Below are 16,979 nucleotides of genomic sequence, written 5' to 3'. Positions count from 1 at the left end.
GGACACCTTCAGACACTAACACACAAATTCAGCGTGTGGTTAAGGGATCAGTCGCCATCCCATCTCACTACAGCGAGTGCTGAGCCCGGCACTTACAGGACAGACTGTCTGATGAAATACTGACAGGAGAGGAGTCGTTTAACCCTCACTGAGATAAGCTGTTCATTATCCAACAGTGCAAGAGATGACTCCCAGCCTAACAGACATTTGTGTTTGTGAGGACATGAGATGTTTGTTACTTAAACCAAGAAGGGTGGACACTGTCTTCTGACTACAGAGGGAATGGAACAAACTCTCTGGTGGGAAATGAAGCCAGGACCTTGCAGCACCGCTGAGAGCAACGGTACCACACCAAGAGGGGGTCCAGCAGTGAGCTGGAATCCACACTGAGCGATTCCTCTTCCAGAGGGATCCCATACCTGCACTCTGGTGGTAGATGTCTCCCAGAGGGTTCTTCTGCGATGGGACCACTTATAGGCTCAGTCTACAAGAGAGAGTCTAGCAGCGACATGAGGTGGTGTAACAGGCATTCACTGCACTTGTGCATGACCATCATCAGGTCACGGGGCTTTGTCAGGACCAGCAAAGCTCTGGAGTTTACACAGCATGAAACTGTGACACCCTCCAGAGCACATGCCAAAGAGCAGGTCGCGGTACGGAGGCAGCGCGCTGAGGTGACCCACCCAACAGACACCTCTGCCCTACACAACTCTCCTCCCAGGGAGAAGCATTGTCAAGACCTTGGGCTTTATGAAAACTGTCTCCTTCTTCCTCCTTAAATTCTGTATCAGATTTAAACAGATGGAGCAGATTTTTAATGAGTATGTGACAAAGTTGCTCCAAATCACAAGAGAATCACAATCAGTGTAATAACGGACAAAATACTACCCTCAAAATATCTCATCATGCCACAGCCATCCCCAGAGTTAAACCTTTCTCCAGCAACTGCAGAACTAGAACAGAAATGTGCCTGTGGCCTCCTTTTAACCCAGTGGCTTCTGCACTCCCCAGCTCCAGCCCCACGCCTGCTCCTGCATGAGGGACTCCCGCGGTGATGGCAGGCTGCCACCGGAGTGAGTCCCCGTCTCCTGTGCACCCCCTGGTTGCTCCTCTGGCTCAGGGTTAGCCCCAGGCCTACTCCTGAACCTTGCAGTTGCCCTTCAGCCTCAGCACAAAGGGCTGGTCTTGCTCTCCCCTCGCACTCCATGTGTCCTTTCCTTTTTTGCACACCCCACTTTATCTCACGAAACACAGTGGATACTCCCCAAGCCCCTCTGGACCCCTCTTCTTCGTTCAAGCAGCTACTACTCAGGGTTTCCCCCTTCCTCATTTGGCCATTGCATCCATCCCTCCTTATCAGATGCCTACAAACAGACTATCACCAGTTCCAGTCCTAAAGGTCTTTTGCATGAAAGCCTGAAACACAAATAAAACCTCTGAAAACTTACAATGACCAAAAGAGACAAAAGCCTCCAAGAAAACACACTTCTGCAGGGAGGAGGGAGAACACAGTGGTCCATGACCTAGAAATGAGTATGGAAAGAAGGTAGACTGAGCCTACTGCCCAGACCCCAGAGCCAACCTGGGGCTGGGCTCAGGGAGACCAAGCCAGCCCCAGGAACCAGAGCTGTATGGAGATAGGAGCATCCTAAAGGAGCCACCACCCGATCTGCTGCCGAATCTGCTCCTAGATGAGACACTTTGCAAGCGCAAGCTGCTGGGTGACCGTTGAGCATCTCTTCTGATCTTGGATCTGGTCCCACAAGAACATCATCTGTTTGTCCTGGAACTGCTCCAGGGAAGGGACTAAACAGCAAGAATATCCCATACCTCAGGACTGCCTCCACCATTGCTCCTGCATGGTCACCTGCAAGACACCCCAGTTCATAGTGGGACAAGTCAGCCCTTGCCATGTCTAGAGATGTCACCTCCCCACCACTTCCTTATCTGCCTGATGACTGCACAGGCTAAAATCAGCCCAGAAAAACTTCCTGGCAGTTAAACAGTGTGTTGCCTCCTGGCCTGATTTTACTTAGTGGCACAGACACAGGTCTGCTCTGAGTTTTTGCAATTATTTTTCAGGTCAATTAACATGAAAAAGGATTTGCAGAGGTTAGAAAACCCATTCCTTCAAACAGAGGAGTGTTCTTGTTATAGGTGTGACCCAAAGACAACGAAGTTTGATTACTGAAAATGAAACTGATACTTTCCTTGGGTGTTTTAGAGCCATCAAGTAGAAGCACCGTTGCAATAGTTGTTTTTGAATAAAAAAGCTTGTGTTTGTATCAAATGTCCCTCTGAATATTGCTCAGCACAGGCTAGGTTTGTGCTGACAACAGTGATGTTGTTACAGATATCGTTCTCACCACCTCTAGTTTTCACAAGCTTATTTTTTTCCTTGCCTGGAAATCAAGATGATTGGTGTGTTTCTTAAAGTGTCTGTAGCTGTTCAAACATAAGCAGTTTCATTCCTGGGGGTGGGGTTCTAATCATCTGTGGGATGATGACTGGAGGTAAAGGTAATTTAAAAATGAAACCCTGTTTCCAGAGGCTCAGCATTTACAGAACGTTCCAGGGTGATAAGCAGCTGAGGTGCCAGGCACCCATTCAGCCATAAAGTTCCTCAACATCCTCCTTTGTACAAAGTTCTAAGGCAATCTTGAAAGAGCTTGATGTATTGACCCTGAGATAACTACGTGGAGGATGGAGCAAAGTGGAGACATCATGGTCAAACTCTGTAATAACACAGGAACTTGAAGGTTAAGATGGAACTGATCAGATGCATCCCTGCTGTCCCTGGCCCATGAGCTGTCATGTATTTGACAAAACACTGTCTTTTTGGTGAATTATGCTTGTTATCATGTCGTTATAATACCAAAACATGCCTCCATCTCAAAGCCTACCTGCCTCCAAGGCACAACCACCCCCTGTGCGCTCTGAACTTCGTTAATCTGTACCTTTACACACGAGGTGAGAGAACTTTACACCATCCCAATAAAGGTGTGTATGACTACAGCCCCTCAAGCTCCACCTTAAAGCTAAGAATAGACATAAAAATAGCCCCAAATCCCAGATGTATCAGGGAAGACACCCTTGCACCTCACCCTGATCCCTGGGACCAGCCGCCAGGCTGAGCCTCTCTTCCCCCTCATCGGGATGCCTTCGGGTAAGGTTTGAGCACTTGGCCATGCCAAATGCCTCCCCAGGAAACCTGTGTAGACTTACTGTATATCCTTTCACGCAGTAGTAGTTAAGACCTTTAGTATTTACTAGTGTTCTGCAGGCAGTGGGTTTATCACCAGCAACCCAAAGAACATGGTTGAAGGTGAATTCCTGAATCGTGACAGTTCAGTGCACGGAACACGACCGGACTCGTAAGGACTAAGTGGGCTTAGCATCACCCTTAACACAACACCACCACCAGCCAAAGGCAGTAGTTTTTCTTAGCCCTTCTCAAGGGACCAAGGGGCTGGATCTCTTGTGCAAGGCATCTCCCTTGAATTTCCCATGGAAAAGAAAATAACCCTGCTCCTTTCCCGTAAGAGCTGGTTTTGCTCAGCCTGGAAATTCTCACAGGGAGGATTTCTCCTCTGCTACCAAAACTCTTCCTCTTTTTTTTTTTTTCCCTTTTACTTTTGTTTTGTTCCTGTCACACCTACATGTAACTCCTTGTACCGCTCTCAGCAGTCTGGGCTTGAGAGACTGAGAGACATTCTGTGACTTGTGACTGCACCCATAGCAGTGACTCACGCTGGGGCAGCTGGTGAGGAGCTGAAGCCCCGTGGGAAAGGACCCACATTGGAGAAGTTTGTGGAGGACTGTCTGCTGTGGGTGTGAGGAATGTCCCCTGTTCCCCCTCCCCTCCTAAGAAGTAAAACAGCTCGTGAGGAACTGACCCAAACCCCCATTCCCCCAGCCCCTGCCCCTCCTCGTGCCACGATGAGGGGGAAGAAGGGAGCAAAATCCTGACTGAAGTGCAGTCTGCTGAGAAGGGAGGGGGTGGGGGGAGCTGCTTTGAGATCTGGTCACACTTCTCATCCCCCCAACTCTGGTCTCACTGGGGGTGCAGGGCAGGGCCATCAAATGGAGAGTTTTCTATCCTTCATTCTGTGCTGAGCCTGTTCTGCCCGTGATGCTGATTGCAGAATGATCTCTCCCTGTCCCGATCTCAACTCCTGAGCCTCTCAATATCTACTTTCTCTCCTGTCCAGCTGAAACAGGGAATGACAAAGCAGCTTTGGTGGGCGTCTGGCCTCCAGCCAGGGTCAAACCACCACACCCAGGCATTCATTCTCCCAGTGATGCCCACTCAGCCCTTTCCTAAGCTATCCAGTGCAACAGAAAACATCGGCTCCCAAATACATGACAGCTGACTCATGAGATGCTGAGACATTTCTGAAGCACTAGAAATGCTCCTGCAGCAGATGCCTCATCCTTTGGAAGCAGATGCCAGACCTGCTACTGAAACAGAAAGGAGACAAGGAGCAGAGGACATAATAGGAGAGAAACTATTTTGGCAAGGAAACAGACAGTGGAAAAGGGGAAGCTCAGCTCTCTCCATTTGTGTTTCTCATAGCATCATACTCACAGGTCAACATCTTCAAAAACAACAAGGGCAAAAGTTGAATAGGTTGAAAGAGGAAGTTGCTTTTAAACCACAGCTCGTGTATACAGACAGTGGAAATCAGCATCATCAAGCATAAGCTGCCTTCTGAAGATGATGGGTATGGATCCAAGAACAAAGAATTATGTGTGCAGCCTGCAGTGAAAAATGCTGCATTCAGGTTCTTTGAATCCTGTCTGTGTCTTTGCAGTGTAAGTAGGTTGCAACTTGCCCATGAAAAATCAACCTCAGTAGCTGTGCTCCTCACTGGGACCCCTGCACACCCAGCCACAATGGAAAAGGAAATCTTTCTTTCAGGAGGTGACAGAAAAACATTCACCTTTTTTTTTTTTTCTTCTGTTTTTGCCTAAAAAGGGAATTGGTAGAATGAGTCTGACTGTCGTTACCAACAGGAACAGCCAAACCTGTCTGTAGGAGCCAGAAGCAGCAGCGGGCTGACGTTGCAGAATAAGTTATCTCAGATTTAGCTCATTGCTTCCAGCAGAGCAATTTTCAGCCTTTGAATGTGTTCCACGTTTCTTCCCCAAGTCTTGAATCTCCTATACAGTGCAAAGGAGGTCTTGTGATCACCAGCCAGAGCACTTATCCACTCATCCACTCCTCCCTGCTGACCCAAGAAGTGCAGGGGCTTGAGGAAAAGGACCAGAGAGAGGTCCTTTCTGCATCCCATCTCTGTTCTGAGAGAGAGCTGGCAGCAAGTCAGATAATGGAATTTAATGAAACTGCACATAAAACATGGCTAGGAGACTGAGCATGGTGATAGCTGGAGCAGCAGCGTTGTGCAGTGCTGTACTGCAATGTGTTCACATTCCAAAGTCAGCCATTAAAAGTGTCATTGGGAACACAAGGAGAATGTTAAAGCCTGAAAGCTGAGTGGGTTTAATAAAGCATGTTTCACACTGACAGCTGACTTAAAGGTGAGACCCTGCTCCTGAATAGGCCTGGCAGGTCACTTCTCTCACTTCTTTGCCAACACTTAATCATTCTTGACCTGGAAAGATATGAAACTGCTCCCAGATTGACAGCTCCATCAGAGCTTGCCTTGCTGCAAGAGCTGAGGAGACACCTTCACCCTCTTCCTTCACCATGTAAACAGCTAGAAAGGCTGGTCTGAGGCCCCTGTCCTCTCCTTGCTGGCATTACCAGCTGGTAACTCTCTGGCCATTGGAAAACACGTGCTACGGGGACTTGACCCTCAGAGGAAGAGGTCTCATGAGCAGCACCCTCAGCCCAGCACCCAACCTTGCCCCAGCAATGCTCTAAGCCAGGTAGGTGTTACCACCAGCAAGAAGAGGCTGATGAGTCCTGGCTGCGCCGCACAGACGCACTGAAGTCAGTTTTGCCCAGCTGGCAGAGTCAGAGCAACCTGCTTGTAGCAGCATGGCTCCATCTGGCTCGTGTATCCTGTTATAAAAAGAGACAGGAAATCTCTCTTTTGAGCTGCAATCCAATTAGTCTACAAATAAATCTGCCCCAATGGATTCTCAAGCCCAGCAAAGCACTTTGCGGCTCCTATCTGATCTCTTATGTTGGCAACAGCACTTAATAGTGAAGAATAACTTATGCCTTTTTTTCTGATAAGCGTTCCTGAGCAGCAGACTTCCTCTTCACTTACTCCTCCTAACCACCAGGGCACCTCACTCAATACATGAACCTGTCAGCTCCTGAACATGCCAAGGGAATTATGACTCAAGGCTCGTGAATCTCCCCAGCATATGAAAAAGACACAAGCAGCTGGTATCAGCCCAGACTAAAATAGCATTGCAAAACGTGTCCTGTCCTCCCCTTCAAGGATGCAATGAAAAAGCTGTCTCAGATGTATCAGCTCCTGTCAGTCACCACCCACTGTGCTCATTGCACGTGAGGATCACTCCAAAACCAGCCAAATTCTGTCAGACCAAGCTACCAGTGGCTGATCTCCAAACCTGGAGGGATGGAGCCAAGCCAGGACTTGCAGCCAAGATGGAGATGAGTTATCAGCACCAGTCAATGGGCAGAGAACAAACATCTGTTCTTGCTCTCCTGGGCTACCAGCAGTACTGGAGAGTTGTCTCTCCCAGCAGAGCAAGACAAAGGCAGAGGAGTAAGTACCTCCAGCCTAACGAGCAGCGTTGGGAGAACAGACCTGTATGGAAAAGTTTAGAGAATCCTTCCTTCTCCCAGGAAGCTGTGGGTCTGCAGACACCCTGCTGTCTCTGTGTGATGCAAACAGATCATGAACAACCCTTACAGCTCAGAGAGGTCTAGGATGTCTGCAGCAGCTTCTCCACCTGGACCCCAAACAGCCTGCCAACACGCTAGCCTGCCTGGGGTCAGATGTTTAATGACTCTGAGACAGCATAACTGTGCCACTGCCAGGGCTCACTAAAGTCAGGGCTGCACAGCAAAGCCACAAATGTTGACAAGGGCTTTTGCAAAGGGGATTTTATTCAAAATGTAGATTGCAAATAAATTTAGAAGCAGACACAGCAAGGCTTCCATGGAAACAGCACAAAAACCCAGCTGTGGTTTGGATGACTTTGAGTCTTGGCAGTCTTGACTAATCCCTTAAGTGCCATCCAATTACTGCAAATGTGTTTAGCATCTCCTGTGGCAATTGCAAAGAATTAAATGGTTGGATGGCACTCATTGGAAATTGCAAGTCACAGAACTCTGTAATGCATTTCAGAAAAAACATCTAAAAAGGAAAATAGCATCACTCCCTGCAAGAGCTGACCTCCTTGAGAGCCATCAGGGACAAGAAAAGACATCCAAGTAATGAGGGATACTTAATTCAGAGAAGAAACTAGAAAGAAAGGAGACAGAGAGGGAGAATAACAAGATTGGCTGGAGTCAACGAGCTTGTTTAGCCCTGAGATGAGACAACTCTCCTTGCAACTCCTTATTCAGCACAGGCTCCCACAGTTAACACTCCTTCCCTTAGGAAAGTAATCACAAATCTACTGACAGCTTTTCTGTGCCCAGACTTACCAGGTATGATCTGACCATAGGGATCCTTCAGAAAGGTGTGAAGTGGAGAATCTTGGGGAGGGAGGAGAGGCAGCAAGACCACAACTGCTGGTTCGTCGCAGGCTTTTCACCGACACTCGTCTGCACCACGTGTCACTCGGTGCACGATCTGTACAGAGCAGTGGAAAAAGCAGACAACACATTTTCCCCCCTAAGAAAAGCCAACATGCACTCAGGCTTAAAAATAAATGAGAACAAAAAAAGAACCTCTGAAGAAGTGTCTGCCTTACAAAGCCACCGCTTCAGTCGCTACCGTGTGCCGTGGCTCTTGCCTGAAGCTCTTCAAAGGGATTCTCCCTCTCAGCCCAGTATATTCTGCTTTCCACATAATTAATTCCTCATAAAGCTCCTTCCACACAGCGACATGCAAAGAATGTATCTGTAACAGCTCTGCTGAAATCTGGACCAAGTGACTAAGAGTAGCCCCAGAGACTTGCTCTGTTACCCAGGAAAGGGCACAGCCAAAAATACAAACCACTTTCAGCCAGCAAGTGCAATGCCCAGTCAGGCTTCTCTTGGAAGAGTTTGCTTTCAAAGAAGATCAAATTAAAAACACCACAGGAAGAGGATTTTACACAAAGGCAATGGCAACAAAGCTGTTCAGACTGAGCACAGCACATTTCTTTCCAAACAGTGCAGAGCTATGATGACAAAAGAACCTGACACAGATGGTTGGTTGATTCTTTCTGAGGTCTCACCTAGGAAGTCTCCTGTCCTCAATCCCTGGCACTTGTAAGCAGATTTGGAGTGACCACTCTCTGCATACAGCTCCAAGGAGCTCCACGACCAGCCAGAGGGGAGAGGGAGAGAAATTCAAGCCTGAAGGCTGGCTGCAGCTGCTGCTGGAGCTGGATGACAGTGTGAGTACTCTGCACCTCTCTCTCGTGCTGTTGAAACTCACACAAGGGTCCTATATTTTTCAGAAAATAGCTTCCTGTGGTACCACTTACTTTTGCCCTAAGCAGGTAGGGCCAGGGTGCTTAGCACCTCTAACTTCTGTTTGGCATCCAAATTTAGAGATAGGACTCACTCTGGGTTGTGCAGCCTGCAGATATCCATCCCATCACAAACACGATCCCTATAGTAACCTTGAAGAGATATAGTAAGAGCAGTAGGTGGGTATTGGACAGGAATTTTACACTATTTCAATACAAGCCCCAATTTACTTGTTAGTTTTCCATCAGTCAATATTGGCTAATCCAAAGGAGACAAGAGCTATTTTCTTTGCTGAAGGTCATAAGCAATATTTGTGTTTAACCTACCACTGTGTGTAAACACAGATTAGATTTGTGGGGCTTATGGTTAACCAAATGTAACAGTAAGAAAACACCTACACAAAGAGGGTCAGAGAAGGCCAGAGAGAGGAATAGTACCTAGTGCCTGTACTCATCCTTCTTTAAAAGCAGCAAGCACCTGGCAATCCTGAGCTAATTTCATTGCTCAGGAAAGAAAACACCTGATAAGGACCAACAGCAGCTACAGGCATCAACTAGGCACTGTCTCTCCCCAAAGCCTGTAAATTGTCATTACTGATAACCTGCTGATTGCTGATGATTCACATCAATTTCTGTCACCCTCCCAGCAGGGTCAACGGCAGCACTGCTGGGCTCTGCCCTCCATTCAGACATGGCTACTTTGGAAGAGGTGTGCTGAGCCACGCTAACCTGGGGAAGCATCTCTTGATGCAGGAGGAGTCTGTCTGAACTGGCAAGTTGATCCCCACGATGCAAGTTTTATTTGTGGCCAAACCAGGATTTGAAAGCAACTGAAAACAGAAAATTCAAAATAAAGACTGTGAAGTACCTAATCACCTTCTGACTCCAAGAACCAAAGACATCAAGGGATATATTTTATGGTATTAAAATGCATAGTTTGTTTATTTATACATAGGTTTGTATGTACCCACATAGGCAAGATGCTTGTCACTCCATTTTCAATAGCAATAGCAGGATGGGAAGCCTCCCCTAGTTCATTTTTATGCTAATCTATTCTGAAGCTACTCAGTACTAAAACCAATTTAAAACCAACTCAGCATCAGAGTAACTAAAACTGCAATTCAATACACAAATCTAACAGGCTCCAAGATGAACCTTCCCAGCACAACCATGTTAAAGCAGAATTTCTCATGGGGAGTCTAGTTTATCAATGCCAGGCAGCCCCTCTACAGTGAACGGTCTTCAAATGAAGCAAGCAGGCAGCTGGATTGCCTGTGTGGTCAAAACAGCAATTCAGGGGAGTCCCAAGATCTGAAATGCCAGAGTTCTACTAGGGAATATGGGTTAGTTTGCATCTTAGCCAGATGTTGACTCTGCAGTTCCCAGAAAGCTGGTGGAAGAATACAGAGCTTTCTGCTTCAGCCTTCATGAGCTGCTTCAGCCTTCATGAGCTTAGTCTTCATGAGTATCTTGTTGCTCCATCATAGCTTTATACTTCCTTTTGAAAAAGCCACACTGGGGAAAAAATTAAAGAAACTTATGAAGTCTTTTTGTGTGCATTAACATTTGCTTATTCTTAACACAATTACAGAAGTTTTCCCTTCTCGTGGTTGCAATAACTGAATGAGAGAGTGCAGGATGCAGCCAGGTGTGACTTCTGGCAGAGCTGTAAGCCTCAAGGCTTTTCAGAACATCTATAAACACTTGGTAATGCTCAAATGTTCTGTGAAGCACTTCAAAACAGGCCCTGAGAGGTTATCCTGCAGCACTCAGAAGAGCTCAGAATGTAAGACTTTTACAACTCTAAGTGGCAGATGAGTATTTGAAAGAGATCTCTTTAATACTTAGAGAAACCCTGAAAGTGTTCCAAAGGTTTCTGGTTTGTTGTGTGCATTAAGGACACCCACTTTGCAGAGGAGCAGAATAATGAATGCCAGCAAGAGAAGTCCACCAACACAGCTTCCTATGACAACAGGCAGGATGTGAAACTCTTCATCTTTCAGGAAGACAAGAATGATCTGGAACAGAAGCAAGGCCAGTTATTTGTTTCTTCATTAGCCTTTCATTGAGAAAGCCACATCATTTGAGCTGGCATGCAGATTTAAACCATGCCATGTGCACCATCAATCTCACTATGCAGGTACTTTGCAATGCAACCTGAAATAACTGCTTTGTATTGCAAGTCTAGTCACAGGAGGTAAATTTACTGAGTTTTCTTTAGGAGTTCACAGTGACTACAAGGCACCAGTGACAATCTTTCAGGTTAAAGAGTGTGTCTTCACTAGGGAAAGAGGAACTATTGTGTTGAAATCCTGAAGACAGGAGGTCACTGTGACAGTCACAAGGGCCAGACTATCCACAGTTCAATACAGAACACTCGAAGGTTTTCTGATATGCACTAGCAAATATCCTCCCTCTGCTTTTATCCTGTACTCAAAACCTGACTTCACAAAATTCAATGGCAGAGCAGATTTTTGCTTCCAAAAGCCCAGGAATGAATTCCCACACATTCCTGCCCCAAGACACGGACCAAGCTGCCTATGTGATGCTCTGATACCTCAGCTTTATGATTCTCTTCCTTCAGGCCCTGATACAGTTCTCTGTTGAAGGTGATTCTTCCAGGGACCAGCAGAACAGTTTTCCTTTTTAAAAACTATGGAAAAAGAAATAAAAGGAACAAAACCTCAGCTGCTTTTCAGAGAAACCTGTTACAACAGCGAACTGTTACTCAGGCTGCAGAGCCGCCCTGTACTGTGCTGCCACCAAGCTGCGCGCTGTGTGTATCACCTCACGTTAGGGATGTAACTTATCACCCGTCAGAACTTGGCTGGAGGGACAGGAGTTTGTGGCCCTGGAAGGGCCATTTCACAAAGAGGGAAGTTCTGAAGGGCAGACGAGGAGCGCAGCATCTCTTCCAAGTGCCTCCTGGGAGACACTGCCTCTTGCAAACCATGTCTCCTGCTCCGCAGGGCCAGAGAACAGCATCACAGGAGGAAGAGCAGCACCTCCCCTTGGAGAACCCCAGGAGAAACCCTCTCCCTGAGCCTCTGGCAGGTAACAGGCCCAAGAGGGGCAGCCGGGGGTGTTTTGCGTGTACCTGGTGCGAGTTGTTTAACGACAGCTCCGCCGTCACGGCGACGCTGTCCTTGTCCGTGCGGATGGAGCAGCGCACGTGCCGGTACCGCACGTCCCGCGCGGCCTGCAACGCAACGGGGTGTGTCAGAGCCCGGCCGCCGCGGGCCCCGGGCCGCGGCCGCTGCCAGCCCCGCTCACCTCTGGCTCCCTGCCGCCGGAGTACTGCCACTGATCCGGCACCAGCTCAGCGCTGACGCTGCACTCCGTCGTCTCCTGAAATTGAATGTTACTGGAGGGCCACGGAACACGCGTGGAATGCGGGGGCGGGCCCGGGGCCGGGCCTGGGCGAGGCCCGGGGGCGGGCGGGGCCTAGGCCCGGGCCCCACCCCGCCTTTCGCCCCGCCTTTCACCCCCTCCTTCCCGGGCGGGCTGGGCCTTCTCGGCCCGTCCCGTTCTCGCGAGGCCGCGTTTAAACAGAAGGCGGGCAGCGCCCGGCCGCTCGCCATGCCGTTCCAGCCGCGCCTGCTCCGCACTTACTCGCGGCGCGGCCATTACCTGCGCCCGCTGCCGCAGGCCGAGCGGTGGATATCCCCGCCTCAGGACCGCAAGCGCTTCTTCAGCTCCACCTCGGCCGGCTCCAGCGCCAACTCCAGCTCCCTCTGCACCCCTTCGGACGACCCCGACTACTCGCCGCCCTTCAAGCACCATTTCCAGCCGCTAAGTATACTCCCCGCCCGCCCGCGGCCCCGCGGCGGCCCCGCCAAGCAGAAGGAGAACCGGCCGGCGCGGCGCCGCGACCCGGACACCCCGGGCTCCCCTTCACCCTTCCCGGCCCCGCGCGGCCTCGCCCGCCGCCGCCAACGGCCGCGCCGCGCCGCGCAGCGCCCCCTGCTGTGCAGCACCCCGCAATGCCCGCGGCCGTCCCGCCGCTGGGTCCCGCCGGGCGAGCCCGGCTCCCTGGTGCTGCTGAGCAGCAGCCTGGAGGGCGGCTCGGTGCCGGATGGCGGGCTGGAGCTGCGCTCCCCGCCGCGCAGCGCCTCGCCCCGCAGCTCCCTGAGCGCGCTGGAGTCAGCGCGGGGAGACTCGGAGCGGTTCTCGCCGTTACCGGCGGCTGGAGGCCCGACGCGGCGGGGAGCTGGGCGGGCCCGTTGGAAAAGCGAGAGCGGGGAGCTGGGGGCGGGGCGGGGCAAGGCCGGCAGGGGCCTGAGGGCGTCGGGGCAGGGCTGGGGACAAGAGCCCCTGTCCCCACAGGAAGCCATCGCCCCTCTGCCGGCTGGTAGTAGCGAACCCTGCGATGGGGCCGCTTCTGACACGCCCCGCCGTGATCTAAGGAGGGAGTCAGGGAGAGATGCAAGGAAAGGAAGCTTGTGCTCCCCAGCAGGAGGAAGCCGTGAGCACCAGCTTGTGCCCGTGGTGGTCTTGGACCCTCGAGAAGTGCAGCTGTGGCTGATGAGGGTGAAGGAAGGCCAAGAGTCAGACACCCACCCTGCCTGCCAGCAGCCCATCTCCCCTCCGGGCTGTCAAGGAAGCTCAGGGAATAAATACAAAGGCACCAAGGTTGTTTCTGGAGGGGGAAGTACCTGTCGAAAAGCCTGCATCAGCGGCTTCAGCGCCAGCCGCTGGGGGAGGCAAATAAGGCTCCGTCCCAAAAGGCGCAAGAATAAGAGGTGGCAGGAGCCTAACAACTCCTTTCTCAGGCCACAGAGAAGGCAAAAAACAATGAAGAAGAATGTGCTGGAGATGTCTGTAGATTCAAAAGACAGTGACTATTCGCTCATCAATAACTCCTGTTCCTGGAGTAGAGTTCGAGCATCTTTGTCCTTCCATAAGAAGAAGAAAGTTACCTCAGAAGAGAGTTTATGTGACAGCGTCCTTTGTACCCCTTCTGTGCAATCCCAGCCTTCAGGGCACTCTGCCTCTAAGGCTCAGGACTGTTTTTGGTCTGCATCCTCCATGGTCCTGCTAGCACCCAGGGATTCCTCTTTGGCCTCTGAGCTAACGCTTACAGATGCAGAGAAGGTGTTTGGGGAATGCCAACAGGATGGGCCTATTGCTTTTGAGGAGTGCATTCCTGCAGATAAGATGAAAGACTGCAAGAAAATTGGAGAAGGGGTGTTCGGAGAGGTATTCCAGATAGACAGTGAGAGAGGACCTGTGGCCTTAAAAATAATTCCCATTGAGGGGCCTGAAAGAATAAATGGTGAAGCTCAAAAAAGCTTTAGAGAGATTCTGCCTGAGATAATAATTTCAAAAGAACTTAGTCTTCTGTCTGAAGAGTCTGTGAACAGCACCATTGGGTTCATCAGCTTGTACTCTGTGCACTGTGTTCAGGGGGCCTATCCTAAGTATCTGCTGGATGCCTGGGACAGATACCATGAGGTAAAGGGATCAGAAAATGATCGCCCAGACTTTTTTGGGGACCAGCAGCTCTTCATGGTTCTGGAGTTTGAATTTGGAGGCAGTGACTTGGAGAACATGAAATACAAGTTAAGTTCCATAAAATCAGCAAAAAGCATTTTGCACCAGGTCACTGCGTCCCTGGCTGTGGCAGAACAGGAACTGCACTTCGAGCACAGAGACTTGCACTGGGGGAACGTGCTGGTAAAGAAAACGGATGTCAAGAAGCTTAGTTACGTGTTGAACGGGGCCACACACACAGTCCCCACCGCAGGGATTCACGTCAACATCATCGATTACACCTTGTCCCGGCTGGAGAAAGATGGGCTAACAGTGTTCTGTGACCTTTCCACTGATGAAGATCTTTTTCAAGGCACAGGGGACTACCAGTTTGATATCTACAGGCAGATGAAAGCTGAGAACTCCAACAACTGGACTGACTATCATCCACACAGCAACGTCCTCTGGCTGCACTACCTGTCGCACAAACTTCTGAAAGACATGATCTACAACAAGAAGGCAACAACTTCTTCCATGAAGAAATTAAAACAGCAGCTCAGTAAATTCTGCAGAGAGGTACTGACCTTTGGCTCTGCCAATGAAGCTTTACAAAAGAGCAGCCTCTTCCAGTGAGAACAGGGGTGCAGCACTCTCAAGGACTAAGCCACCAACGTTGCCTTTCTCCTCAGATCTTTTCTATTAGCACTTTTTTTGAGGAGTAAAGGGGAAGAGAGGACAGAGCTGACATTTGAGAGGGGGATGTGTAGAGAAGTTTTTATCAGGCTCGGTTAGAGTTTTGAATACTGTAAAAGCATTTATGTTTTAATCTTAAGTTATTAAAAGTTCTTTCTTTGCAATATTCCTGTATTACATTTTTTTAAAGGAATAAAGAGTTCTGGATAGGGAAGTCAAAGGTAAATACTGTTTGCCTAGTTGAGGATATAGAGGGGGGGAAAAACCCTCCTTTGAACATTAATTAAAAAAAATTAAGTAAAGTTTGGGAAATCTAATGCCTGGAATAATGCTATAAAATGTAAATATGTAAAGTTTTTGTAGTGTTGATTTGAAAAACCTCACTGATCTGCAATAATATGTTGGGGTCTTTTTTTCCTCTGTAAAGATCAGTAAAGAGGTATTGGATTAGGAAAAAAAAAAAGAAATGGGAAAAAGTACCTGTGTTCCTGATGCATTTTTGACTGTTATTATGTTGTGACCTTGTATACTGATAGGAATCCAAATCTCTAACTGGATGGTAGCATTAAAGCGATTTTCTCCATTTACCTGCAGAAGAAAGCACACAGGGTGCAGTCAGTGTTCTTCAGTCCTGACTGCAGATGGATCAGGCGACCTAAATTTGCAGCTCACATGAAATCTGAATTAAATTACTTACATTAAACCTGAATTCTTTGTTTTCAAGAAGTCCTTCGCTGACATTCACGTACATTAAAGACACCGGCCTAAGGAGAAGGATAAATCAGAGGAGTGCATCAGATGATTGTTTTAGTGCATCCCCTGACTCAGATGCATTAAGTAATTAAGAACATTGGAGTTGTTAGAAATGGAGCAGTGTCTATGCCATCTCTCTCTGTAGATGTGTGTATGAGCTGTCTGACAACTCGATGCCTCTCTGAATCTCTCTTAAAGACTCATTTTTACAAGCTGAGCAATTTGATGCCCCAAGTACCCCCCACCTGTGGGGCAGTTTGTCTTCCAAACTCTACTCTTGCTGTCTTGATACCACAGAAAGTCACTTGACAATCTGCAGTGCTTGAAATTATTAAGATGGAAATTGTATTGGAATCTTACTGGGCATCATCTCAATCTTTTTCTCCCCCTCTAATTGACTGAAGTAATGCAATATAATTGAATATTCTTAAAACTTACTTGCTCAGGACTGCAGTGAAGGCATATCTGACATCAAGGAAGTGTTCTGCAGTCAGAACGGTGCTATTTTCATTTATGCTTTAAAAAAAAAAAAGCGGGGTGGATGAAATGACATTATTATCTGCCTGTCTTTGTCCTTTATTCCTACCATTTGAGAACTCATATTGTCTGTAGAAAAGGGATGGAAATGGTGGCAGTAATTAACAGAGAGGTGCCACCCTGCTTGGTGACATGGCATCAGAGCAGCCCTTTATTACTACAGATTCTGGAAGCTGCCCTTGCCTTGAAATGTTTCTTGAAAAATGCTGATTTGTGAATGTATAATATGTTGCTTTTATTAATAAAAATTTAAAGCTTCTACCCTCACCCTCCCCCCCCAAAACTGGCCATAACATTCATACAGAAGTCTTCGCCTTAAACTGTGAAGGGCTGCTTTCAGAGAGGAGTTCTCACTCTCTTTTTAAATACTATTTCTGTTAAAATAATGGTGGGTACTAGTCAGACCCCATCAATTTCAAGAAAGGAAGCTGAATGGTGTCTTCCCCCACCACCACCATTAGAAGTCTCATTAAGAAAAACACCCTGAAACATATGTTTTCACCCCAGTCATTTGGAGTGAAAGCTTTACTTGGAACAGAGCTGGGTTATAACTATATATTAATCTTCTCTCTGCTAAGGAGGGAGGATGCCAGAATCCACTTTGCCATTTCAGAAAGCACAAGCTTTTAAATCCCTACTATGCTTAAATTAGGACGTTAAAGGGTGCTCTGTCTTTTACTGAAATAGTGAAATGTGAGCAAAGCTAAAATTATCCTAAGGGAAGGGAGAGCTTTTTCACACAGGTCCAAATGCTTTCAATGGTTGAAAGGAACAAGTGTAGCTTTGGGTAATGAGTGACACACAGTACAGGCACCAAGCAGGAACCCTGATATTTCCTTCAGGGTGAATACAGCTATACTCACCTTGTGATCTTAACAGTGACTGCAGACTTGTTTGGGAGTATGCTTTCATGTAATTGCCAAATCACTGATAAATTTGCCTGTTTTGAAGGAAGA

The 16,979-nt window shown here is 48.3% G+C and overlaps 1 protein-coding gene and 2 long non-coding RNA genes across 3 annotated transcripts; 1 reads left to right on the top strand and 2 right to left on the bottom strand.

The window, feature by feature from the left end:
• Positions 1–9,509: 9,509 nt before the first annotated feature.
• On the bottom strand, positions 9,510–12,020 carry LOC311199115. The gene is made up of 5 exons (XR_014617728.1): positions 11,842–12,020; positions 11,666–11,767; positions 11,126–11,221; positions 10,476–10,586; positions 9,510–10,083 (listed from the first exon to the last, which is right to left on the bottom strand). It is a non-coding gene; the product is annotated as an uncharacterized lncRNA (long non-coding RNA).
• A 127-nt stretch (positions 12,021–12,147) lies between these two features.
• Positions 12,148–14,673, top strand: HASPIN (histone H3 associated protein kinase; the record flags this gene model as incomplete). Its single annotated transcript, XM_084272905.1, has 1 exon — positions 12,148–14,673. The coding sequence occupies one exon, from the start codon at positions 12,148–12,150 to the stop codon at positions 14,671–14,673; it is 2,526 nt and encodes an 841-aa protein (XP_084129031.1).
• A 529-nt stretch (positions 14,674–15,202) lies between these two features.
• On the bottom strand, positions 15,203–16,920 carry LOC311198907. Its single transcript, XR_014617724.1, has 4 exons — positions 16,887–16,920; positions 15,925–16,002; positions 15,431–15,497; positions 15,203–15,321 (listed from the first exon to the last, which is right to left on the bottom strand). It is a non-coding gene; the product is annotated as an uncharacterized lncRNA (long non-coding RNA).
• Between the last annotated feature and the right edge of the window lie 59 nt (positions 16,921–16,979).

The sequence above is a fragment of the Gallinula chloropus genome (genome assembly GCF_964237585.1).
Source record: "Gallinula chloropus genome assembly, chromosome: 19".
Taxonomy (NCBI): domain Eukaryota; kingdom Metazoa; phylum Chordata; class Aves; order Gruiformes; family Rallidae; genus Gallinula; species Gallinula chloropus.
The sequence above is the reverse complement of the archived record's forward strand: the minus strand, read 5'-3'. Positions and strand labels throughout refer to the sequence as shown.